The 27,840-nt window shown below is 43.8% G+C and overlaps 1 protein-coding gene across 24 annotated transcripts; it reads right to left on the bottom strand.

Annotated features, from left to right (window-relative positions):
* Positions 1–23: 23 nt before the first annotated feature.
* Cdk11b (cyclin-dependent kinase 11B) lies at positions 24–26,055 on the bottom strand. Of its 24 annotated transcripts, none has more exons than XM_087660400.1 (22): positions 25,977–26,055; positions 25,577–25,640; positions 25,260–25,383; positions 25,141–25,187; positions 23,844–23,959; positions 21,929–22,056; positions 20,450–20,588; positions 16,817–16,953; positions 12,850–12,972; positions 11,672–11,767; positions 11,420–11,584; positions 10,938–11,003; positions 10,101–10,276; positions 9,232–9,322; positions 2,305–2,426; positions 1,936–2,041; positions 1,504–1,625; positions 1,313–1,420; positions 1,073–1,189; positions 752–900; positions 342–531; positions 24–259 (listed from the first exon to the last, which is right to left on the bottom strand). In XM_087660400.1, exons 4-22 carry the CDS (start codon positions 25,147–25,149, stop codon positions 167–169), a joined length of 2,253 nt encoding a protein of 750 aa, XP_087516526.1. In that variant the 5' UTR covers positions 25,150–25,187; positions 25,260–25,383; positions 25,577–25,640; positions 25,977–26,055; the 3' UTR covers positions 24–166. The 24 variants fall into 24 exon arrangements, with proteins under 24 accessions (XP_087516526.1, XP_087516531.1, XP_087516521.1 ...); XM_087660405.1 differs by having other exon boundaries at positions 11,420–11,581; XM_087660395.1 differs by lacking the exon at positions 25,141–25,187.
* Between the last annotated feature and the right edge of the window lie 1,785 nt (positions 26,056–27,840).

Here is a 27,840-nt window from a genome sequence, read left to right as displayed (position 1 = left end):
TGAGGCAAGATAGACACCTTTCCTTTCAGAAGAAAATTTCATTTAATTCTACAAATTTACAACTTGCCCCAAACAACACAGAACAACAGTAACAACGACAATGATGCTGCCGACTCAGCAGATCTGGCTGTCACCACCCAGTCGGGCCAAGTCCATCAAGCTGACCTCAGAACTTGAGGCTGAAGCCAGGGCCAGCAGCTGAGGCTCCCTGGTTGGTGGTGGTGAGGTGGAAGCCCGTCTCCTTCAGGTCGTCGTCTCCCTGTGAAGTAAGGTGGCCATCATAAGAACTGACCCACCAGACCTCCCCACGTGGGAACCCCATTAGTTGTCATGCCTCTCACCAGCTGGCTGTAGCCCAGGCCGCCCTCAGGGGGCCTCGGACTCGTGCCTCTCTTCACCCTCTGCTGCTCACTCTTGGCAGGCCACGTGGGGAACATGGATGAGTCGATGGGGAGGGGAGTCTCTCGGAAATACTCGTGCTTGAGGCCATCTTCTGCGCTGACCCTCCTCCCAGGGAAGTAAGTCAGAAACCTAAAGAGAAGGGCACAGGGCAGGGTCTCTGCTGTGTGCATCATGGCACATATGTCCGTCACAAGCTGAGCTAAGCCTTTTGCTTTCTTGGGGATACTTGCGGTGCTGAGCCGAGATGGAAGGGGAGGCCCACTGAACTTCAGCATCCCTCAAACCCAGTGTCCTGGGGCTTCCAGGCCCTCAGGCCCCAGTGGCTGCAGACTGCTACCCTCAGACTTACTTGTTCATGAGATCGAATCCTTGATCTGATAACAAAGCTCCGAATCGCTTGCGGAGGTTGTTATAGGGATACTCGCTGAAGGTCATCTTCTTGACGGCTGGGAGGTCATTATAGCCAGGCCAGATTTTCTCACTGGGGGTCCCCAGGTCCTGAAAAACAGGGACGTCTGATTAGATACACCCTGTATGGGGCCCACACGTGTTTGCCACCTTCAGAGAGGCCACCAAAGGACCACACTGTGCCTGGGGTACCCAACCGATTCCAGTTCTGCATCCACACTGTAAGCCATTCCCAAGACTGACAGAGCACCCCCACACTCACCTTGAAAACCTTGTTAATCTGATCAATCTCTGACTTCCCAGGGAACAGAGGTTTCTGTGTCAGCAGTTCTCCAAATATGCAGCCCACTGACCACATGTCCACAGCTGTGGAGTATTCCTAAGAGTCCAGAAGAAACTGTTCAGATGCATGCAGACCCACATCAGTGTCACCTGCAGGTTTGAATGAGGCTACCATGGGGCATGAGGCAAGGAAGGTTCTCAGAGCCCTCTTCAGACTTACCTTAGCACCAAGGAGCAGTTCTGGGGCACGATACCACAGGGTTACAACAACTGGAGTGTAGGCCTTTAGGGGTGAACCATACTCCCGAGCCAGCCCAAAGTCGCCCACCTGTAACAAGGACAGGGTGGTCTGTAAGACCAGACTACAGACTGCTTTCCCAGGCACGAGGCTTGGAAAGAATAGGGGCTCACCTTGAGAATGCCAGCATGGCTCAGCAGAAGGTTAGAGGTCTTAAGGTCACGATGTAGGATCCAATTGTCATGGAGGTGCTTCACCCCACTCAACAGCTGAATCATCAGGGTCTTCACCTCCCCTGTGAGAGTGATGAGATCACACAGACGCTCTCTCTCCCCCATGAATTCCCAACGTCTCTGCAAAGGGCCCTGGAGCCCAGGGTTATTTGGTAACCAGCAGCAACTAGACTCCAGGGGAAAGTTCATTCCAGGACACTTCCAGCCAGGGTGGCTCTGAGCTCACCAGGGTTACCATTCATACGCCTGGGGTCCCTAGGGCACCATTCCTACCTTTACTCAGAGATCCCTCACAACGTGCAGAGAAGAGAATGTCCTGCCCTTATCTCATGACTGGACAGCACTGCTGTTCAGGGTGGAAGGCAGCCATACCTGGCAGGAAGGGCTGTTTCATTGTCTCCATTAGGCTCTTGAGGTCGTGTTCCACATAGTTCATCACAATGTAGATCTTGTCCATGTTGCTTCCCACAACAATTTCCTAGGAATTAACAGTCAGTATATGCATTCTGGACATGGCTTCTACCTCCAGCCCCACCCTAGAAAACACTGGTTCTTGGAAACCTGAAATTGAAGTCACACATGCTGTGAGCAACAAAGAACTACTAAGACATCTTGGGAAGCTGATGCCCTTGGAAGTGCTATTGCCTGAGCCCAGGATATCAAGGAACCCTCTTCCTTGTCCCTTCAGGGGGTAAGACTCAACAGAGGTAGGGCATGCCGAATGTGGAAGCTGAACCTTACTCTGACAGTGACGATATTGGGGTGCTGGGCCTTGAGGATGGTGTTGATTTCCCTCAGTGATGTGATTGGGAAGCCTTCCTTCTCCTTCTCCATCTTTAACCGCTTCAGAGCCACAATCTCATCTGGAAAGAAGATTATGTAAGCTGGGCATGGTCACTCATGTAAGCTAAGGCAGGAGGATTGCCATGAGTCTGAGGCCAGTTTGGGCTAAAGAATAGGCTTACCCCCCCCCCCAAAAAAAAAAAAAAAACAAACTAGACAGTTGTAGTGGTGGTAAGTGCCTTGAATCCCAGCATTTGGGAGACAGATCGCTTGAGTTCATGGTCAGCCTGATCTCTATGCTGAGTTCCAGGGTCACCCTGGTCTACATAGAATTCCAATGGAGTCAGGGCTACACAGAAAGAACCTGTTTCAAAAAAAAACCAAACCAAACAAAAAAAATCAAAACAACAACAAAAAGCCAAAAACAAACAAAAAGCCAAACAAAAAAACCCAAACCAAATCAAACCAAAACAAAAAAACCAAAAAGCCATATAAGTGAAAAGTGAGCTCTAGAGCACATCAATAGTAAACCAACCATGATCAAATTGGGCTTTTTCCAATGTTAGGGATAGTTCAATATATGTGAGCCAATAAATGTTACAAATTCCATAAATGGATTCAGGAACAGAAATTATATGGTTATCTTGATGCTAAGAAAAAGTTTTTTGACAAAATCCAACATTCTTCATGTTAAAATCCTGAGGAATTTTAGTATAGTAAAGGATAAATGTGATACACTTAACATAATTTTTGAAAGATTTATTTATTATATAAGTATACTGTAGCTGTCTTCAGACACACCAGAAGAGGGCATCGATCCCCATTACAGATGGTTGTGAGCCACCGTGTGGTTGCTAGAAATTGAACTCAGGGCCTCTGGAAGAGCAGCCAGTGCTCTTAACCGCTGAGCCATCTCTCCATCCCAATTAACATTATATTAAGTGGGGGGAAACTTCAGGGGTTGGAGACAACTGAGCAGTTAAGAGCACTCACTGCTCTTGCAGAAACCCAGGTTTGGTTTCCACATGGAACCTACATGGCTTTAACCATCTTTTCCAGAAGATCAGATACCTTTTTCTGGCTTCCTCCGGCAGTAGGCAAGCACACAGTGTATAGATAAACATGCAAGTAAAACACTCGTGTACACACACACACACACACACACACACACACACACACACACACACACACACACACACGTGTGTGTGTGTGTTTTAATATATATATTAAAAAAAGCATTTCCACTAATATGAAGAACAAGACAGGGAGTCCACTGTCTCTATTCTTTGGACAGGGATTCTTTATGCATCCATAGCCACCCTGGAACATACTCTAGACCAGGTCAGCCTCACACTCAGATTCACCTGCCTCTGCCTCCCAAGTGCTGACATTAGTGGCCTGTGTCCCTACACACAGCTATCCACTCATACTCGATACAGTACCAGAAGCCTTAGGAAACAAAAGGAATGCAAATAAGAAAGTGAAAACATCTCTATTTACTGACAGTACGACTTTACATCTACAGAAGTCATCCTGGCTATAGCTTTATGTCAACTTGACAGAAGTCAGAGTCACGAGAAAGAAAACCTCAGTTGAGAAAATACGGCCATAGGCAATTTTTTCTTTTCTTTTTGTTTTTGTTTTGTTTTGAGACAGGATTTCTCTGTGTAGTCCTGGCTGTCCTGGAACTCACTTTGTAGACCAGACCAGTCTCAGACTCTGCTGGGATTAAAGGTATGTCACTCCACAACCACCCACCTGTAAGGCACTGTCTTAGTGATTGATGGGGGAGGGCCCAGCCCATGGTGAGTGGGTGGCTGAGTTCCATAAGAAAGCAGGCTGAGCGAGCCATGATGATCATCAAGCCAGTAAGCAGGACCCCTCCATGGTCTCTGCATCAGCTCCTTTTTCCAGGATTCTGCCCTGACTTCCTTCAGAGATGGATTACTGTTGGGGGCACAAAGATCCTTGGACCCACAGACCACAGGGAAACCAGGAATGTTAAACACACAGAACTCTCTTCTCAATGGAGGAGATAAAATATCTGTTTTTTTCCACCCAGAAGGCTGGGAGTGGATTTTATTAATGATCTTTCTGCTATCTGTAGAGGCAGACCTCATCCATCTTTTGCTAGATTCTCCCTCACTGCACCATTATCTTTAGCTCTCAGTTAAACCAACTTTTAGGGGTTGTTACATGTATTTTATAGTCTGTTGACTTGGCTAGAGACCATACTAGATTCTAGACCTTTGTAAAGGAGTTTCTACGAAGTCACAACTTAAGCTTTATTGTGTACCTGGAATTGAACTGAATGTTGCCTGGAAACTTTTCCCCAAATTTACTGTGTTTTAAATGTGCTGACAGTGCACCACCTGGCATTAGACTCTGAAGTCTGATCCAGGTTGATAAGATCAGTCTGAACTGGTTTTCATTCTCATCTGCTCTCAATCACTGTTTTAACTCCTGTGGGTCCTCATTAGACGACAACATTGAAATGTAAGATAAATAAGCCTTTTCCTCCCACTTCCTTTTGGTCATGGTGTTTCACTGCAACAACAGTAACCCTAAGATAATAGGAGACATTAAAGACTCCACAAGAGAGCCACGGCCACGGTCGCATCGGTAAGCACCGCAAGCACCCAGGAGGCCTCGGGAATGCTGGAGGCATGCATCACCACAGGATCAACTTTGACAAATATCATCCAGGTTACTTCGGCAAAGTTGGCATGAGGCATTACCTCTTGAAGAGGAACCAGAGCTTCTGCCCAACTGTCAACCTGGATAAATTATGGACGTTGGTCAGCGAGCAGACACAGGTCAATGCAGCAAAAAACAAGACTGGAGTTGCTCCCATCATTGATGTTGTTCGATCAGGCTACTACAAAGTTCTGGGGAAGGGGAAGCTCCCTAAGCAACCTGTCATCATGAAGGCCAAGTTCTTCAGCAGAAGAGCTGAAGAGAAGATGAAGGGTGTGGGAGGTGCCTGTTCTGGTGGCTTAAAGCCACTTCAGAGGTTAATTAAATACAAACATTAAAAAAAAAAAAAAAAAAAAAAGACTCCACAAGAGTCCTAGAATGTCATCCTAGAACAGATAATAAACATTTTCAGTTTGATAAACAAACTTAACACACAAAAATCAAGTCTTTCTATAAACTAATGAAAAACGTACTGAGACAGATACTGGAGAAACAATTCCATTCATAAAAGAAGCAAAACATGCCAGGTATGGTGGCATAAACTTTTGATTCTACCACTTCTGGAGGCACACAATGGGAGAAGATCTTTAATGGCTATATACCTGACAGGGGATTAGTATGTAGAATATACAAAGAACTCAGGAAGCTAAAACAAACAAACAAACAGAAAAAAAAACCCAAAACGAAAAAACCAAAAAACAACCTATCCATAAGTGGGCCATAGAACTGCAGAGCATTCTCAAGAGAATTCAAGGCCAGCAAAAGAACTGCTTATCCAGAGTACCTGGGACTGGTTTCCAGAAAACACATGACAGGTAACTCTAGTTTCAGGGAACCAATACCCTCTTCTGGACCCTATAAGCACTGTACACACGGTACACAGATTTACATAAAGAGAAAGCACTTATGCACATTTTTAAAAAGTAGAAATAGTTAATAAAAATTTATTTATTTATTTATTTATTTATTTATTTACAGAGCTGGGGACCGAACCCAGGGGCCTAGCAAGTGCTCTACCACTGAGCTAAGTCCCCAACCCCTATAAAAATTTTTTTAAAAGTACTCAACATTGTCAGCCATCAAGATAATTAAAAACATGGCTTGAGAGATGGTTCAGTGGTTGAGAACACCATCTGCTCTTCCAGAGGTCCTGAGTTCAATTCCCACCACATGGTGGCTCCCAACCATCTGTAATGGGATCTGATGCCTTCTTCTGATGTGTCTGAAGACAGCAACAGTGCATTCACATACATAAAATAAATCTTAAAGGGGGGCAGGGACTCTGCTTGCCCCTGCCTCAAAACAACAACAACAAAAAACAAAACATGGTGGTTGCCCTCATGAATTCTTAGAAGCTAGAGCTGCCCACACAAGACCAAGTTAGTCAACTTTTCAACATGGATGTGGGCGGGGCTCATGAGATCCCATCCTTAGCTGAGGAGCTATTGGCAGTTGATAGCATCTGGGTAAGGTGTGCCCATGCTCTAGTGGATGGACCCACACCCAGGCATATGCTGGCAGCACTGAGTCATATTGGTTATAAAATTAGAGAAGGAGGAGGAGGAGGACGAGGAAGAAGAAAGAATATATGTATAAAATTGTCAGAGAATAAATTTTAAAAATCATGTCAAGGAGCTAGGAAATGGTTCAGCAGTAAGGAGTGTTGGTTTCTCTTCCAGATGGCCTGAGTTCTGTTTCTGAGCACCTATGCTGAATGGCTCACAATTATTGTCAGGATCCCTCTAGGATAGGCTAAGATAGCAGGTGGCCTTCCAGGAGGCAGCCCGGTGCTTGCAATAGTCTGCAATGGGTGAGCTTTATGAGGCAAAGAGACTGCATCTCAGCACCACTTCCGGTCATTATTAAGTTAATATAATAATCCCTGAGCATTAGCCCACTCTATTGAGCAGATTTCCTGCAGATCAACATAAAGATGAACTTTCACTAATTAATGCTTTTAGATGAATTAATGACTTTATAGAATTCCTGATTTGATGTTAGGAAGAAAGTTTTGGTTTTAGACAAGGTTTCTCTCTATAGCCTTGCCGGTCCTGGAACCCTGTTTTTTTGTTTTTTGTTTTTTTAAGATTTATTCATTTATTATATATAGGTACATTGTAGCTGTCTTCAGACACACCAGAAGAGGGCATCAGATCTCATTACAGATGGTTGTGAGCCACCATGTGGTTGCTGGGATTTGAACTCAGGACCTCTGGAAGAGCAGGCTGTGCTCTTAACCACTGAGCCATCTCTCCAGCCCCAGGAAGAAAGTTTTAAGAGATGGTTTTGGTTAGAACGATGTAATAAACTTAGAAAAAAGAATACAATTTGCCCACTTCTCATAAAAGTAAGGAAAGGCTGCATAATAAGAAATACAATGAGCTTTCATAATTACACTAAAGAGAGAAATAGGCTTGGGACAAATTTGTGTTCAAGGAAAAACATTCAGGCCCAAGGACGAAGCCGCAGGTATGCACTCTGAAAAAGCAAGGCCATAGAAGCATTGCTCTGAACTTACTTTCACCATCCTGTAACTCCCATTCTGTGTAAATTTTATCTATAAGGTAATTTTTTAAAGAACTTTTGTCTATAAAAAGGCCAGACAAAAGAAATAAAGATGGTGGGCTGGAGAGGTTAAGAACACTGACTGTTCTTCCAGAGGTCCTGAGTTCAAAGCCCAGCAACCACATGGTGACTCACAAACATCTGTAATGAGATCTGATGTTCTCTTCTGCTGTGTCTTAAGACAGCTACAGTGTATATAATAAATAATCTTAAAAAACAAAAGAAGTGAAGATGGTATGGTGTGGTGGCTTGGCGAGCTCTGCCTCATCCGTCCATATGTATATATGTATGTCTGTATACGTGTAGATGTATGTATATATATGTGTAAGCATACATGAAAAATTATGGAGTTGATTGAAAGATGGCTGGGCCTTGCCAGAGAGTGGTGTATGAATGTATGTGTGCCTGTGCACATTTGCCTGTGTAAAGGATCTTAATTCTTTTCCTTTCCTTCCTCTCTGGTTCACAAAAAGTCACCCAGCCGTGCCACTGAAGGGCTTCTGGCTGCCTGGCCAGAAAAGGGAGTACTAGCAATAAATCATTTATCTAACCCCCAGCCAGGAAGCAAAACGTCATAATTCCTCTGAAACCATTGGCTACTGCCCCCTGTATGACTAAGAATCAAAGAGCAAATATTATTAATACTAAACAACTTTTACATCCCGCTGACGCTCTGCCCAACTGGCTAACTTCCACAGAGGACCCAGCCCAGGGCAAGGTCCCAGCAAATTATAGCTCTAGAGACTACAATAATAGTGTGTGTGTTGGCACATACCCTTAATCTTAGTGCTCATGAGGACTTCAAGTTCAAACCCAGCCTGGACAATACAGCAAGTTCCAGGTCAACCTCTAGTACTCAGAGAGACCTTGTCTCAAAAATAATAAGGCAAGCTAGACCTGATGGTGTACACCTCTAATCCCACCACTTGGGAGACAGGGATTCTGTTGAGTTCAAGGTCTTCCTGTTCTATACAGGGAGTTCCAAGCCAGCCAGGGCTACACAGTGAGACCCTGTACCAAAAAAAAAAAAGTTAAAACAGAACAAGGGAAGCCTGGGCAAGTAGTTTAACACAGTGGTTGAGCGTCAAGAATCCCAGCATTGCAAACAATAAGAGGGAACTTATAGGTCTATTACTGTGCCTTTGGCCATTTCCCTGGCCTTCTCTCTCACCTCTGGGGCTTGCCATCTGCTGTCACAGTGAACAGCAGAATCAGAATCAGAGTTTGGCTGAACTTGGGCTTCTGAAGATACCAAGAGGCTCAGGTATACTTCGTCTGAGTTAAGACCTGGTGCTAGGTATATGGGCATAGCGTGGCCTGAGAACTGGCACCAAAGAAAGGGTAGGGTTGCTTCCAAAGATCCAATGGACCATGCAAATGGGAATCCACATTTAATAACCACGTTCTGACAGTGCACAGGTAGAGACCAAAGGGGCAGGACACCAGGGTCTGCACAAAGACCAAGGGGAGGTTCACTGCTTTTCAGAACTCCCAAGGTTGACCTTGTAGTAGTGCAGGAGCAACAAACTCATATCACTCACGAATGAATCCTTGTGGCAGAGTGGGCGACAGGTTTCTGCTGACTAGTACCTGCCCCTAGCACTCCTTTAGTAGATTACCTACCTGTTTTCTTGTCCTTTGCTCTGTAGACCACCCCATAGGTGCCTTCTTCAATCCTGTTCAGACACTGAAACTCCTCTACACTCCGGCATCCCTGTGGAGGAAGTAGGGTAAGAGGGCTCAACCGCCATATTTGATAACCTAACAGGCTTTATCTGTACAGGGCAGTCATACTGGAGACCTAGCCTAAGTGACCTAAGAAGAACAGAGTATGCATGTGAATATATGAATAAAACCAACTTAAATTTTTACTCTGCTTCATCCAAGACCACCTACCACTTTCCTGTGAAATAACTTAGCATGAATAAGAATATCTCTTTAAAACTGTGTCCTGTCTGGTGAACTAGGCCACCCTAGAGGGGGCATGGCCTGCCCACCCCCAGTGACAACCTTCCATGCATATCATGGGATACCACTGGGATACCACTACTCTGTGCGGTCTATGGCCAGACTCAACTATCTGGAAGCACTAACTGGAGGGCAAGTGACCAGAGCTCAGAAAGGTGATACACTACCCAGGACCACCATGTCCTCTACATCCTCAGGGCAGTGTTGCACACTCACTGGCAATTTCCTAAACAAGTCCTATGCACTAACACTGAATCTCTTGTAATATCTAGGGATCAAATAAAGGCAGAAGCAACAACACACAGCTCTTGGTACCAGTAAGCCCAACAGTGCTGTCAGGCATATAGGGAAGTACCACGGTTAAGGCTGTGAGAGGCTGGTGCCACGACAGACCACTGTGTGGAGAATGTCAACACCTCAGGAGAGCCATGAGCACCAACAGCACGACTCTGCTCTGTAGCGCCTACTTCATCTGTAAACGGTCACCGCACAGGCCTGGGTTAGGAGAGTGGGAAGAGTCTGACCTGCAGGGCTGGCAGGTACTTGGGCAGCTCTTGTTTTAGCTCAATAGGTGACAGAGCTGGAGAGTCGGGCACATAGTCTCCCTCGGTAGGGGCGCTGCTCTGCGGTGTCCCCTCACCAACTTCTTCTTCTCCTTCATCACTGTCCCCAGAATCTCGGTCAAATCGCGACTCTGGAACTTTAAAAGTTAAATCTAATTATGGAGGAGGAGAAAGTAAGTACAACTTACTCTCCTCCTGCTCTGGGGCTGTGTGAAGTGGTATGCCCTGTGTTTTCCATGGCAGGAGTCAGTTTAGGGCCTATCCTTGGGAAACAGGTATCTGAATACGGTCTGGAGCCCTGGTGATCTAGGCAGAGTCAGAACCAGACACTGGACTAAAATGTAAGATGTCGCATGAAGTGGGGAGGCCATGATTCATGTCTACCTTGTTAGCTACTTGAGGCCAGGCCAGGTCTCCCATCTCATAAGAGTGCCTGTGCCACCAGACCCCAGAAACTGCTCTCCAACACAACTCCATTCCCTCTGAGCATAAAACCATGGGCTCTCTTAGCATCTATATCACAGGGAAGGGTGCCATGCAAATAAAGCTGTTTCCTGCCAAGTAACATCAGCCACGGTGGGCACAGGATGCAAAGTGAGCAATGGTGTGTCCTCTAGGAATCACATCTCTCAGATCACTCTCAGTCAGGACGGCAGTTCTCTATAGCTTCCAGGGAATATAAGCTTCTTGAACTTATGGGGTCACTGCATGCCGTGGATGGTTTGTGTTAAGAGGACCACATACTGCCTCTCTCAGAGCGTCACTATACAGGGGCAGAGGAACCACAGAAGTCCTTACCAACCAAGATGTGGTTCTCATTTTCTCTGTCTTCATCTTCACTCATTTCTTCGTCACTGACTTCTTCTGTAAAAGACAGATGTCTGCTCAGATCAGTATGGATCGGAGAGCTAGCCTTGGCACTACAAGTTCACCCTGCATCAGGCTGCTCTAAAGGGTCAGCAAGGTGTGTGGAAAATAGCAAGAGTTCTTACCTATCAATCTGTGGTGGGGGTAGGGTCTCTTTGTTTTCCTGGTGATACAGGGATTGAACCCAGGGCCTCGCATACTAGCACCAGGCAGGTGGCAAGCACTTTACTATTGAAGCACATTGCCAGTCCCAATTTTGGAGTCAATGTGAGTATCACAGAATAAGGCAAGTTTATTTGGATATGTGCTTTCATTAGATGTTAAATTGGTCTTCTGTAGTACCTAAACTCTACACAGGAAACATAAAATACTTTTCTATCACTGTAATCCAATATGACCTGCCAGCTCCTTACCAGCAGACTGTTCTGAGGCTTCCTCAGAGTTGCTCCCAGTTTCCTCCTCCTCTTCCTCCTCTTCCTCTTCTTCCTCTTCCTCTGACTCTTCACTGGTGCTCCCTTCCTCCTCCTCTTCTTCCTCCTCCTCCTCCTCCTCCTCCTCAGAACCTGAGCCTGATTCTGCTACAGAACACAAGAGTCACAGTTAAAAAGGCAAGTCCTGGTTCTCCTCTGGCAGCAGCGAGGCCTCAGCCAGGCGGCCCCAGATACCTGATGAGGACTCAGCTGAGCTGGTCTTCCTCTCACTGTCACTGATGTCCTGGAGGTCCGACAGCAGGTCTCTTTCTTCCACCTTCTCTTCTCTCACTTGTGAGATAAACCACACACAGGTGAGTGGAGAGGTTAAAAACTGCACTTGCTCTCTAAAACGGTGCTATTCATTTGTTTTTCTTTGTGAGTGTTTGCCTGCATGTATGTGATACATGCCTGATGCCTGCTGAGGTCAGAAGACAGTACTGGATTCCCGACAAACAGTTGTCAGCTGTCACCTGAGTGCTGGGAACAGAAGTCAGGTCTTCTGCAAGAGCAACAAATGCTCTTAAGCATGGACCCATATCTCCAGTCTTTTTTTTTTTTTTTTAAAAGACAGCATCATTCATATATATGTATATGTATATGTATATGTATATGTATATGTATATGTATATGTATATGTATATGTATATGTATATGTATATATCTCTCCATCTCCCAGGCTGGCCTAAAGCTTACTACATAGCAGAAAATGACACTGGACATCTATCTGATCCTCTTGTTCAACCTCCTGAGGTCTGGGATCATAGTCCTATTTGACCTTTTTTTTTTTTTTTTGAATTGTGGTGCTTAAGATCAAACACTGGGTAGGTTACAATACATCCCCAACCTTTGGAACATGTTATAAATAAACAAGACAGAATCACCCAAAAGTTACATGCAGCTTACACAATGATCAAGTTCACTATTTACAGAAAACAATTAATTCATCCACCCATATTTTAATCGGAAGAACAACTTCCAAAAAGACCAGCAACGAGCACCTCAGTTGAAACACATGCCTTGTTGGGAGCACATGTGGAAGTCAGAGGACAATCTGTGCAAGCGAGTTTTCCCCTTCCTATGGATCCCAGGCATCATACTTAGGCCATCCCATTCAGCAAGCGCTTTTACCTGATGAGCCATTTTACTGGCTCACCAATACATGATTTTATTGTGAAAAATAAATTGCTTGGCAAAGTCTCCTTAATTTCATGAATTGTTTTGTTTTCCCCTCACATTTTAAAAATAAACTTTTAAGGTTAGCATATAATACAAAATAATAGGTTATATTATGGCACTTTTATATATCATAATTACAAATTTCACGTTCAGGTATCTCCCAGAAAAGACAGCCCATGCTTGCCCAGACTCACCTGGCTTCCGGTTGTCTCCCAGCTCAAAGCGCTCTCTTGGTGGCCTCAAAGGGCTGCGGCTCCAGTGGCCAACCTTTCCCTTATCACTGTAGTCCTCCCTCATGGTACGGTGATGTGCAGAGACTGTACATACAAAACAGAGCAGAGATGTTGCTGGGAGTAGCCTTCCCAACGTGGCTCCACACCATGAGTGCTACAGACCTACATACAGACCTTTGGCATTTACAGCTTCACCATCACAAAAGCCAAAATTCATTTGGGAATAACTCCAAGCTGAAGGCTATCAGCTCAGCAGGGGACCTTCTAAAATGATCTTCACTGGTTACAGAGGCCAAGGTGGGAAAGGATTCTGGGAAGATGGCAGAGTTAGAAATGCCAGGCAGCACTTCAACAACAACTTGGCCTGTGTTAGCTAATTAGTATGGAACTCTAGAATCAGTTGAGGGTCTTCAAGTTCCGGAGGAGGCAATAACAACTGGTCAATTCTGGTCAATTTAGCTGTTAGCATAGTAGAAGTTGCCACTCTCATCTCCTGGGCAATCAGTTATTCTGGGCTCCAGAGAAGTTTGCAGACAAGGACTTGTTCCCAATCATCAAAAACCTATACTCTCGATGCTATGTGCAGTCCCAGAAGGGATAAAGTACCCAAGCTGTTGAGACTGTACCCCTCTGCTTAGGGTGTCCTTTAGAGAAAACGTAAGGACCAGGGCACTTGTGTCCACTTCTGGTTTTTCTTTTCCTCTTTTAGAAACTAGATATTTAAGGACATGGACATTAAAGCAATTGTAAGCACAGGGGAAGCTAGAAATATGACTGCATATTTCCAAAGAAAGGCAGACTTAGATTTGATGTGTAAGAGGATGTGCCAGGCCAACTGTCAGAACAGACAATGTCAACAATCACAACACAGTCACACCAAGCCCTGAGGAGGGATCTGATCTCAGAGCCAAGACAGACATTTAAGTTAAATACAAACAAACAAGACCCAGCATGGGGGCACATGACTTTAATCCCAGCACACTGGGCAGAGGCAGGCTGATCTCTGACTTGGAGGTCAGGTTGGTGTACCTAGTGAGTTCTTGGACAGGTAGGGTTACAGAGAAGAGACCCTGTCTCAAAACAAAATGAAATAAAAAACAAAACACAACAACAACAAAGACCAAAAACAAACAAATGAGCAACAAGAAAACCCCCACAACCAACTGTACTGGGTAGTTTTATGTCAACTCGACACCAGCTGCCTTTGAGGAATCTCAATTAAGAAAATGAGTCCATAAGACGGGGCTGTAAGCAAGCCTGTAGAGCATTATCTTAATTAGGGCTCAATCCATTGTGGGTGGTGAGCCGGTGGTCTTGGATTCTGTAAGAAAGCAGACTGAGCAAGCCATGAGAAGCAAGCCAGAAAGCAGCAGTCCTTCATGGCCTCTGCATCAGCTCCTGTCCTGTTTGAGTTCCTGTCCTGACTTCCTTAGATGCCGAACTGTGATGTGGAAGTACAACCCAAATAAACCCTTTCCTACCCAAGGTGCTTTGGTCATGGCGTTTTACCAGAGCAATAGTAACCCTAAGATACCATCCAACAGAACAAACAAACAAACAAACAAACAAAAGCGAACAACTTTACTCCTCAAGGGCACTTGGGAAGCAGAGGCAGGTGGGTCTCTGAGTGGGAGGCAAGTCTGGTCTACATAGTGAGTTGCAGAACATCCAGAGCTATGTATAGACCTGGTCTCAAACTACTAAACAAAATACAAACAAAACAACAAACACTTACCCACAAGACATTCAAAGAAAAAGCAATTTTTGTCCTAGTCAAAGAAAAAAAATTAACCACTCCGATGTAGGTATGATGGGAGATGCCAAAAAAGACAAGTCTGAAGAAATGGCCTCAGGGAATGGAAGTCACCAGCCTACATCTGACCTCAGAGAAAAGTGTGTGGCTGATGTCCATGTAGTGGTACCATGGTCTACATTCTTGGCCTCTCTGGCAGGGGACCTGCCTGCTGCACACCTGGGATGAGAAGAAGGCAATGACTCTAAGGCATGTGCTGCCATGCTGATTGCCCAGGAATGGCTCAGAAATACAAAGAAACTGTGTAGTCCTATCTGCCACAGTGGACTTGGGGCCTCAGTTGGTCCACAGAGCCCTGTCCACTAAGGTGTGAAGGCAGCACAAGAGTGAGAGTGCTGTCCTACTCCACCAGGGCTATGAGCAGAACTCCACCTAGCACTACTTTCTCTGAAAACGCCTTCATGAAAACAAAAGACCCACAAGCCTTAAGACCACCATTATAAAGATGCTCAAAGAACTAAAAATGGGGCGAAAATCAAGGAAATGATGCCATGAACATGAAAAAGCCAATAAACATTCAGGAAATCCAGTTGGTGTCCTATGATCCCAGGACTTGGCAACCTGAGGAAGAATGACTGTTGAGAGTTCGGTGCCATACCAGGACACCATTGAGTTCTAAGTCATCTGGACTAATTTGAGACACTGGCTCAAAAAAAAAAAAGAAAAAAAGTTAGGCCTTTTAAAATATGCACGCTGGAAAATTTTAATCCTCTCTAGGGATCCCACAGCAGGTCTGAGGAGGCTGAAGACAGACTCAGGGAACTGAGAGACATAGCCATGAAAACTATGGAACCTAAGAGACAGGAAGCAAAAAGCACGGAAGAACAATCCTGAGAGCAGAAAGGACCCATGGGACACCAACGGCCCAGCCTGAGATTTACTGAGTCAATAAGGACTAGAGAGCAATGGAGTCACACCCACAGCAGTTAACTGCCGAAACCCATTTCCCACAAGACATGAGTATCAACACTCATTCTGCTCAACATACTCCAAGAAGGATGAATTCAAAATGCAGGAGACAATGGAACTCTCTCTGGTATGAGGTAACAACTGTTTGTAAGTCTTTGTTAGGCTAATGCATCATTTCTTTTAAGAGTACTATTTGAAATATTTTATGACAGGACCAACTTAAAATGGCTTCAGAGGGATAAAAACAACAGAATTTATAAGTTACTGAAGTGAAACTAAACTAGTATCAATTCAAGTATGTCATAACTTTAGAATGTTGTATATGTCCGATTTATAACCATACAAACAAAAATCTAATTTAGAAAAAAACAAAAGAAAATGAAAAATGAATTCAAATATTTGGCTAAAAAAGAGTAATAAGCTTAGAGAGTTGGCTCAGGGGTTAGGAGGTTAAAAGCACTTGTTCTTGCAAATGGTTCAGGTTCAATTCCCAGTATCCACATAGATGCTCACCACCTCCTCAGGCACCAGGCATACATGTGCTGCACAGATAGACATGCAGATAAAACACTCATACACATAAAAGGGAAATAAATAAAATTAAAGAGAGAGAGAAATAGATTAGTAATACAAAGAATGTCAATAAAGCAAAAATAAAGGATAAGATATATGCAGGATAATAATATATAACATCATTATATACTATAATATACAAAGAGCAAAATGACAAAAGTAAGCCTGTCCTACCAGCCAGATTTCAAAAGGAAAGTCTGACACGAGTTTGAGTTCTGATATCCACAGAGAGGCTCATGATAGTCTGTCTCCAGTCCCACGGGATCTGACGACCTTTCCATACCTCTAAGGACACCATGCACATACATGTTACAGACATACATGCAGGCAAAACACTCAGAAACACAGAATGAAAGTAAACCAATCATTGTTCAAAGGATAAAGTGGATAATGTACATGAAATTTAACAGGAGGGGGAGGGGCGAGGGTTTAGTGAAGCAAGCATAGGAGCCAAGAATTGCCAGTTTCTGCCTCCCATCAGGGCATCTTTCCCAAAGCCCAGTCTCGGCTGTACATCCTAGGCTCTCTGTAAGGATGAGCCACCTGTGTGAGATCTATGGCATACCTGTCAATCCCCTCAAAGTAACCCAAGGAAAGGCTCCATAGAGAAAGAGGACAGTCCCTCCCTCCTACCTTCCCTACGAGCTTCTCTCTCTTTGCGGCGCTCCTCTGCCCTCCGTTCCCGTTCCTTTTGTTCCCGCTGTTCCTTCTGTTGCTCCCTCATCTTGCGCTCCCGCTCCCTCTTCCTTTCTAACTGCTCCAGGCGGTCCCTGGAAAAAGCACACCAGGTCATCATGTTCCTACTCCAAAGGACGTTTCTTTTCATTTTTTCATTTTTGGAGGGGGGGCCTGGGAGAGCAGGGTGAGACAGTTTCTCTGTATAGCCCTGGCTGTCCTGGAAATTCTCTGTAGATCAGGCTAGCCACAAACCCAGAGATCTGCCTGCCTCTGCCTCCCGAGTGCTGTAATTGAAGGCATGCGCCACCACTGGCTGGGGTGGGGTTTCTGCTCAACTCATGTGGTGTACTTGTACACCACAAACCCACAAATGGCTTCTTAGGTGTGGAAAGCACATATAATCAAGCCATCCTGGCATGCCACAGCAGGAGAAGGCAAAGCCCAAGAAGAGGCTATCATGTCAGATTCCAAACAACGGCTCTATGGCTTCTACCAACAACTCTAGGAAAACACAGTATGGAAGTCCCCACGTACACAAGAGAATCCAGGTTAGGTCCAGCACATCAAGAGAACACAAATAAGGGGCTGGGGATTTAGCTCAGTGGTAGAGCGCTTACCTAGGAAGCGCAAGGCCCTGGGTTCGGTCGCCAGCTCCGAAAAAAAGAACCAAAAAAAAAAAAGAGAACACAAATAAAAGCTGCTACAAAGGAGGCAGAGAGGCCTCCTGGGAAAGTGAGGACGCAACTGTGGCCCTAAGACCTTCACCGGAGTCTGGGCAGATGGACCTTGAGGCAGCCACTTACTGCCCCAGTTTGAAACAGTGTAAGTTTGAACACGATGGGGAGAGCAGGGGAGCTAGCTGCTTGAAAACAAGGTATTAGAAAACGAGGTACTGAAACATGATTAAGTGGCTAAAGTCATTTTTTCATATTCCTATGCATAGACAAAAGGTTCTGTTTCTAGAGTTTTATGTTTTAATTATCCTCTGATTTTAAATGAAAACACCAGATATGTTATGGTATTTTTATTTTAACTTTTTATTTGTTAGGGTTTCATTATGTCTCCTGGACTTGCCTTAAACTTTTTAGCAATTTTTCTGCCTAAGCTCCTAAAAGCTGGCAACACAAGGATACACTACAAGGCCTGGCTATTTTTACTATTTATTGGGGGAAATGGCAAGTGGAGATAGGGTCTTACAGTACAGCTGAGGCTGGTGTCAAGCTCATGAAGACCCACCTGCTCTACTCTACTGCTGACATGTACACTCACCATTTCTAGCCTACCGTTCGTTCTGAAGGTCTTCCTTACTATTTCCATAGAGTTGTAAACTAAAGTCCACCAGTCCTGATTTACCAAAAAATGTCTTTATCTTCCTTTCACTTTTGTAGAAAAAAAAAAAGTGCCAGACACAAAATTCCTAGTTGAGATTTTTGCTAAATGGTGTAGAGCTAACACATCTCAGCCCAGTACCACCATCCTGACAGGAAGTGCAGATCTCTCTGGCAACTCTGTTCACCCTGCTTGGGGATCACTGAGCTACTTGGATACAGATATCTGGATTTCCTCAATTATAGCCAGCTTTAAAGCTAGTTTGGGGGAGAAGAAGGTAGTCTTTGTTTAGTCTTATCAAGAAATCTGTCTACATGTTTTCTCTCTTCTGTTTTACCTTACAAAAACCTACATAGACACTCAAACTTCACCTACCAAGCTCCATTTGTATCCCAAGTTCCCGTCACTGGAGAAGGCACCCTCAGTCTCTAAAAAGGGAATGGTGGGCAGAGACATTCCATATGCTATGAGTTTACATCCGGCCCCTATAGGCCTCAAACTGCCTGCTGAGCATACCAAGTGCTTCAGTGAGAAGCACTTTTTTGTGCTTTTTTCAACTTTTTTGTTTTTCTTTCTCAGTGAGAGGCTTCTCTGTGTAGTCCTGGCTGTCCTGAAACTCAATCTGTATACCAGACTGGCCTTTAACTCAGAGATCTGCCTGGCTCTGCCTCTTGAGTGCTGGGATTAAAGGTGTGTGCCAACACTGGCAGGCCTTACGATGAACACGTTAGTTAAAGTAAGAAGACATACCTACTCTAGGTGAAGCCATTCCCTCTGCAGAGGATTTTTAACCATGTAAGGGTGGAGGAAGTGAGGCTAGAGAGATAGCTCAGTGGTTAGAATACTCACTCTTCTTGTAGAGTTTTCATCCATATCAGGCAGCTTAGAAGCACCTGTAAGTCTAGCTATAAAGGACACGCCCCTCTGACCCTTCAGGCCACCTGCACTCACACACATAAGCATGTATGCAGAGAATTAAAAAAAAAAAAAAAAAAACAAACAAAAAGGATCTTTCAGAGTGGAGAAAGTGAACTGAGACTAATGTTTGAGCATTAATTCATCTCTCTGCTCTTGACTGTAGGTGTGTTTAGCTACTTCAACCTGAAGGCATGAACTGCCCTGCAATGAATGCTAACCTAAAATGGTGGAACAAGTCAGCCTTTTCTCCTCCCTTAGGCTGCCTTTGTCCAAGTATTTTATTGTAACAGGAAAGGAAATTAAAGCAAAGCATCCACATCGATCTCTAGTAAGCACCGACTATGGCAGGATTCAAACTATGAACTTGAGTGACTTTCTCTTAAGATGCTGCTACCTTTCTTTTCTCTTCCTTCTTTCTTTGTTTCTTTGTTTCTTTCTTTCTTTTTAGGAGCAGGGGGCCGAACCCAGGGCCTTGTGCTTGCTAGGCAAGCGCTCTACCACTGAGCTAAATCCCCAACCCCCTCTTTTCTTTTCTTTAAAAGACAACATCTCACTTTGTGGCTATGACAGACTCAGAATTTGGTATGTAGACCAGGCTGGCCTCAAATTCAAAGAGCTCTGCCTGGCTCTGCCTCTTTAGTATTGGAATTTAAGGTGTGTACGTGCCCAGCCTTTGCCTTACTGTACCACAGCTTAAAAATAACCCACCATGAAAAGGTATAAGACTTCATGTTCTCATAAGACAGAACCTGCCTCACTCCCCAGTGCCACAGGGTCAGAGTTACTCACAAGACACACCTTCCCACCGTGCTTCCCTCTCGGACTCCCCTACTTCAGGTCTGGCTCAACTCTCCATCTTCAGTGCCTGAATTCCTATTTGGTGACTTGTGTCAGTTAATACTGTCACCTTGACAGGGTCTAACACTACCCAGGAGACAAATCTCTGGGCACCACAATAAAGGAATTTCTAGACTGTTTTGAGGTGAAAGGATCCACCTTAATGTGGTACCAATCAATGTACCTGGATCCCAGAATGAATAAGGAGAAATAAAAATGACCATCAACATTTATTAGTCTGTTTCCCTGCTGCAGATTTAACATAACTAGCTGCCTAATATTCCTGCCACCCTGCCATGATGGACATACCCTCAAACCATGAACCAGTGTATACCCTTCCTTCCTTCCATTGCTTGTGTAAAGTGTTTTGTCACAGCAAAGAAAAAAGTTACTAGTGTAGATCCTCAGCCTTCCTCTGCAATATCCTTCCCCATCTGATCCCTAAGCCAAGTCTCTCAGTGACCACAGTCACTTTATTGAAGGTCACTAATGAGCAGGTCTCACCTCTCTCTCCTGGAATGCTCTCTTGCCATCTCCCTCCTCTTCTGTCTTTCCCATTCTCTTCGTGCTTTATCCTGTTCCTCTCGATGCCGTTTCCGCCGCTCGTGTTCTCTTTCTTTCTCTTTTACTCGGGCATGTTTCCCTAATGAGACATGAGCATCACACAAAGGGACTCAATTTTCAAACCCTTAAGTTGAACATTAAATCAAGAAAGAATGAGACTAGAGCTGAATCTTCAGTTATGAGTGCTTGCTGTTCTTTCACAGGACCCATACTTGGTGCCAAACACACACACATTCACACAAACACACTCACAGACACAAACACACACACGCTCTCACACACACACAAGCACACTCACACACAAGCACTCACACAAACGCTCACACACAAGCACTCACACAAACGCTCACACACACACACACACAAGCACACTTACACAAACGCTCACACACATACACATATATACACAAACACACACACACACACACACACACACACACACACACACACACACACACACACCTGTAACCTCAGTTCCAAGGGATCTGACATCCTTATCTGACTCATCTACATATGGCATACATAGGTGCTTGCATAAGTGAGTTCGAGTGCACTACTACGTGCATGTAGGAGCTCCTGGAGGCGGAGGGATGTTGGACATGAGTGCTAGGAACCAAATCCAGATCCTCTACAAGAGCAGTACACACTCAACCACTGAACTGTCTCTCTGGCCCTGATTCTCACCTTTCTTAATGTTATATCATGATATATTATTTTTAGAACTTAAAAAAAAAATCAATATTACACGATACAGAACAAAACTGTTTGTTTTAAATAGATTTCTACACCATGTTATAAAACCACATTAGCAACTGCATTTACGGGGTTGGGGATTTAGCTCAGTGGTAGAGCACTTGCCTAGCAAGCGCAAGGCCCTGGGTTCGGTCCCCAGCTCCGAAAAAAAAAAAAAAAAAAAAAAAGCAACTGCATTTACAGTAAGATTTAAATAGGTTCATGAGATTCCTTTAGAAGCCAGGTATACAGAATTTAGGAGGCTGAATCTTGGGTGCTAGAGGATAGACTGAGCTACCTAGCAAGATTTTGCTTTTAATAAATGTTAATTTTAAAAAACAAAATGAAAGACAAAACAAGAACAGAACCTCTTGGCAGTGGCACAAAACCAGACCTCTCAAGGCAAAGCCATTAGTTGGACTTGACCCCAACACCCATTTTTTTCTTTTTCTTTTTGGTGTTTTCATCTTTATACATTGAATTACAGCAATTGTGTTTGTAGACAAATGACGTAAAACACACATACCAGAAGGAAAAGCAAACAGTTATTCCAAAAAGTCTACTGTGAGTTTATGCTTTTGCCTAAAATTTCATTCGTCTTGACTTTTAGATACAACTGAAGAAAGCAGATCACAACAGGACACACAAAGAGTTATGACACCACAGAAAGAGCGAAGTCTCCCATACCTCCCTCTGCTGAGTGACTACGATGTCGACGCTTCTCTTTTCTTTTCTCATCTTTTCTGTGATGAGCCTTTTCTTTTCGAGACATTTGCTGGGGTGGTTTGATGGCCAGAGAATCATCCTCCTCTCCTCTGTAAGAGAAGAGTGATGCTGTGACAGCAAGTGCATAGAACCAATGTCTACTCAGAGAAAAGCATCATTCCCAACACAACTATGAGAAATGAGTGTGTTCTGTGACCAACAGGAGCGTCTTTCCACAGAGAGGGGCATGATCATTTATTAGTTTCCTTGATTGTGGTGATGGTTTCATGGCCAAGGTGTAACATGTCAAATCATTCATTATATGCAATTCATTAAGTTATTTATATTCAATAAGGCCGCTAAAGTCCTGTCATTTTTATTACCTTTAACAAATAAAAAGGCCATTTCACAGAGCTTTCAACTACTTCTTTAACACCAAGATTCTGGAAGAATCTACACTCGGAGCTTCTCTGAAGTAGTTCCCTTAGTTATATTACAAGACGGGAGAAGAAAACAAATGACATCACCACACCCAAAGAATCATCAGACATCAGCACTGCTGACAGTGGCCTCTCTAAACTCAACTTTGTATTACTTCCAAAACTGTAGACTTGCAACACAGGATAAACATTTAAATGCACCATCTAAATGGCGCTGGCTTGATTGAAGATATCACAAAGGAAGGGACACATGCTCATTTGGACTTCATAATAATTGACTCCACACAAAAGCAACGTCACAGGAGACAAATACAAATTTTAAATAGCCAGGCATGGTGGCACACACCTTCAAATCCCAGCACTTTTGAGGCAGAGGCAAGTGGATTTCTGAGGATTTATAGAGTGAGCTATAGGACAGATAGGACTACATAGAGACCCTGTCTCAAATAAAAAAACAAAAATACAAAAATTTTATTTTTTTAAATAAATACATTTATGTGAATGAATGTTTTCCAGCATATATGTATTACATTACAAGGTGGGGGGGGGTCAGATTTTTCTGGAATTGGACTTAAAGATGGTTATGAGTCACCATGACCATTGCGGCTTCTGGAACCAAACCTGTAGACTTGCAATACAGCATATGAAAACAATAAGTCGGGCTGGAGAGATGGCTCAGTGGCTAAGAGCACTGACTGCTCTTCTAGAGGTCCTGAGTTCAAATCCCAGCAACCACATGGTGGGTCACAACCATCTGTGAAGACATCTACAGTGTACATATATATAATAAATAAAGTAAGTATTAAAAAACACCGAAAAAACAAAAAACAACAAGTCAGACCGACAAAAAGCAGGCTAGGGACAAGAGAGAAGGCTGAGGAGTTAGGAACATTTGTTCTTCTTGAAAAAGACCCATGTTCAGTTCCCAGGACCCATACTGGGCATCTTTTTCTTTTTTTCTTCTTCTATTTTTCAGAGCTGGGGACCGAACCCAGGGCCTTGTGCTTGCTAGGCAAGGGCTCTACCACTGAGCTAAATCCCCAACCCCCATACTAGGCATCTTACAACAAGCTTTTTTTTTTTTTTTTTTTTGGTTCTTTTTTTTTTTTTTTCGGAGCTGGGGACCGAACCCAGGGCCTTGTGCTTCCTAGGTAAGCGCTCTACCACTGAGCTAAATCCCCAGCCCCTTACAACAAGCTTTTACTCCAGCTTCTGAGTCCTGTGGATAAAGTAACAAACTAACTAACTAACACACACACACACACACACACACACACACACACACACACACACACACACAGTCTGTCTCTGTCTCTCTCCAATCAAATTGCAAAAACAAACACGTTTTAAGTAGCTGACAATTCTGCATTGGGATACATTCACAGCTAACATAGGGCACATGTGGCCCACGGGCTACAGGCTAAACATGACTACTACAACACCTTAAATTCTCTCACCTGTCTTCCATAGAATCCTCTCTTCTGTATGGTGAGTTCCTGATTGTGATTTCCATTCGATGATCTCTCAGCTCCCCCTCCTCAAGGGAATCCCTTTTGGAATCCCGGTCATCAGACTAAGAAACAAAGAAAAATGAAGCATTAAGTTATTTTCCTCCTCAGTAACCTTTCTTCTTTTTCTACCTTTGAAAAATGGTTTGTTATGTAGCTCAAGATGGTTTTGAGCTAGAAACCCGCCTCAGTCTTTGAAATGCTGAGGTTACATTACCGTATGTATCTCACTATACATACACACATGTATATATACATATGGAATCATATGTGTGTATACCCATATATACATATATATACACACATACATACAAATATACACATATATTTATCCATACATTATGTATATATAATACATGTATAAAATATATATTGCACTGGCTGGCTTTGAACTCAAGAGATCTGCCTGCCTCAGTCTCTTGAGCTCTAGAGTGTTAGGATTAAAGTTTGTACAGCCTAAACATATCTTTAATGATAATGAGTTTGCTGAGAAACTCTAAATATACATTTTTTTGAATAGAAACTTTACAAAACATAACTTTTGTTCAAAACTCATGTAATTAACATCACATTTTTTTTTTGTAACCTGAAACCTGAGAACAGAAAGTTTAAAACATACATGAGAAGGGACATGAGACTGTGCCACAAATGTTAGCTTTGCTGAGCCAAAATTAAGACCTTAGTTGGATTTTTACATGTGAAATACATAACACATAAATTGACAATAAGTACTTCTGGCAGTATTTCTTTAAAAAAACAAAAAGATTTATTTATTTTATGTATATGAGCACACTGAAGCTATCTTCAGACACACCAGAAGAGGGCGTTGGATTTCATTACAGGTGGTTGTGAGCTGGGAATTGAACTCAGGATCTCTGGAAGAGCAGCCAGTGCTCTTAACAGCTGAGCCATCTTTCCGGGCCTATGTCAATGTTTCTTATCCAGTCACCTAACAACTCTGAGTATGTCATCGTCCAAACCAAGGTAATTACAAAGCACTGGTTTTAATTGCAAGGAAAGTTCCCACTCCATTAAAAATGCTTGGTAAATGGTATTATGAATATGCTAATAATGAAATGAGAAAAATTAGTCTGGTGGCAGTAATGATTCTAGGTTCAGAACATTTTATTTTTTAACGAGATATTATTCTCCTTTAGATACAGCTTCAGTGTGTTATTAATCTACCTTCAATGTCAACTGAGCATATGAATGTTTTTGTTAATTTTAGAATAGATTTTGGGCTCACCTGTGACATTTGGAAGTACAAAAGAACTTCACCGAAGAAGCGTTGTTCTAATGGAAAAATGAGGGCAAAGAAATTAAATCTTCTTTAAGAAAACCACTTACTTAAAAAACATAGCTTACATTTTTTAAGCGTTTTATCTCTGCTTTCTCCTCTTGTTCTTTCCTTCGTTTCTTTTCCTGGAGAATTTCATCTAACGTTTTCACTTTCCAAGAGTCCTTTTCATCACCCATTTGAGTTAAAACACTGCAAAAAGAAAAATAATTCAAGCAACCTCGGGACACAGAAAGCTATGGTCTGTCGCTCTGTGTTTTCTGAACACTTAAGTCTAATCGTTAGTGTTTCAGAATAAGTCCCGGAAGTCCCGGTAGGTAGGAAGGATTCTGCCTGAATAAGTCGTTTCTGTCACTCCTGTAAGGTTTTGGGCAACTCAGTTTACCTCAGTTCAGTTTTCCGTAAAACGCAAACATCATCATCATCATGATCCACGTAATGGTACTGTTCTAGGATGAAAGACCATCCAGGTCAAAGATCTTATTTCAGTGCCTCGCACTCAACAAACTCTGCCTTAGGTGTCAAAAGGTTGTATGAGTAACAGGTAAGATCAAGGTGTACTGTCAAACACTGGACTCACGGACCGGGTCCGACTTTTGAGGGTTCAATCACTCAAACCTGAGGCGGGGGCTGGCTCCGGGGAGCGCCAGGGCCTGCCGCCTCCACTGCCCTTAGCTCTGTGCAGCAAGACTGGTCGCGGCTGCAGTGCGTCCTTCTTCAGGAGCGGGATTCTTCAGGAACGTCGTAAACTCACATTCACCCCTCACCCCTACGCCGCCACTCACCCCTGCGCCGCTACAGCCGCCGCAGCCGGTCCTGGAGTCTGGGAAGAAACAGCGCCCGGCGCGAGCCAGGATTGTCCTCACTTCCTTCGCGGAAGCGTGCTGATGACGTATTATGAGGACGGCGAACCGCGTACGTGCTCGCTCTGCTTTTTTGCCCCTCAACAGTATCCTGCACGCACCGGAAGTGTCCTCAGCTAATGACGCACGGCTGGGAGGCTAAAAGCAAAGTAGCGTCTAGCGCCGCCCTAGGGTGTCTCTAAGAGATGACGTTGGAGCCGGTGCGCCCAGGCGTCTTTGGATGAAGGCCACGCCTCCCCCTGCACCCCCGCGTTGCCAAGCAGGACGACCTCCTGGCACAATGTAGCAGGCGCAACAGCCTTTGCACTCGCGACAAGCTACTGGACCTTACACAACCAGGCATTTGTGTCTATCTGTCAGACTTACATGAGGCCCTTCCTTGGTTTGGGTTAATTCCTGCTAGTCCCTCCAGAGTGGAGTCACATTAGAGGATCATGCCATCAAATGGAAAAAACAAGCTGTCTTTCTAACTTACCTATGAAGCATGTGATGAAGAAGCCCCATCCCCCGTACCCCTCCCTACAGGAAAAGAACATGGAAAGGAATCCAGTTTCCTCAGCCTTCTATCTTTAAAGCCCACCTCTTCTGCTTGGCCTATGAGTGGTTGGGTTTTTTGTTCTTGTTATTGTTTTGCTTTGAGACAAGGGTTCTGTAAGCAGACCTGGCCTCGATCTCTTCTGCCTTCTGGGAGGACATTTACCACCATCCTCTGTATTATTTTTGTTTTGTTTTTCATTCTAATTGCTGAATTACAAAGCTAATTAAGATCTCCAGATTGTAATTTCGTCTTGACACACATTGAAACATAGGAGGTAGAGTTTTACAGTAAGATTTTAAAGATGAAACTATGGCAAAAGCGTTTACTTAAACCAACTGGAGGTCTTAAAGGGTTCTACGATTCCACTAAAAACCTATTAACCTATCAGGGCTTATGGAAGAGAGAGCAGAAAGAAAAATTCCTGCTGCTTGTCTTGCAAATCCTGTGGGTTTAAAAAAAAAAAAGAAAAGAAAAGAAAAGAAAGAAAAAAGCAATGCCATGCACACCTTTAATCCCAGCACTTGGGAAGTAGTGGCAGGAGGATCGCTGAGAGTTTTTGGCCAGTCTGGTCTACAGAGCTAGTTTCAGGACTGCCAAGGCTAAAAAAGAAGCCCTGTCTGGAAAAACAAAAAATAGCAACATAATTAAACTTCTTGAGTTTGGGAGCAGAAACAAAACGAAAAGCAAACCATTGTGATTATGGTTATGAAATGGTAAGATGCAGAAGAATATAACAACTAGTGCACGAAAAAATTGAGGGGCATTGGAGTGAACGGTTTTGTGATCCAGTTCTTACTTTGCCTCCAGAGTTATCAGTGACCTGGTAACCAAGTCTGATTTCAGTAGCATAAATAAAACTTATGCAAGCCAGGCGATGATGGCACACATCTTTGATCCCATCACTTCAGAGGCAGAGGCAAGTAGATCTCTAAGTTCAAAGCCTGCCTGGTAAATAGAAGTTACAAGGGTTGGGGATTTAGCTCAGTGGTAGAGCACTTGCCTAGGAAGCGCAAGGCCCTGGGTTCGGTCCCCAGCTCCCGAAAAAAAAAAAAAGAAAAAAAAAAGTTACAAGTCAGAAAAACCTTGTATCAAAACAAAACAACGACCCCCTCCCCCCAAAAAAACCCAACCAAAAAAAAAAAAAAACCAACAAAACAAATCCCAAACCAACCAAACAAAACAGTTACATATTTTCATATTCATACTAGAACCATTGGCAGCTTGGATAAAAATGAGGCTACTGCAGGG

This window comes from Rattus norvegicus, chromosome 5, assembly GCF_021556685.1.
Source record: "Rattus norvegicus strain SHRSP/BbbUtx chromosome 5, alternate assembly SHRSP_T2T, whole genome shotgun sequence".
In the NCBI taxonomy this organism is placed as follows: Eukaryota; Metazoa; Chordata; class Mammalia; order Rodentia; family Muridae; genus Rattus; species Rattus norvegicus.
This window is presented reverse-complemented; position numbering and strand designations above follow the sequence as displayed.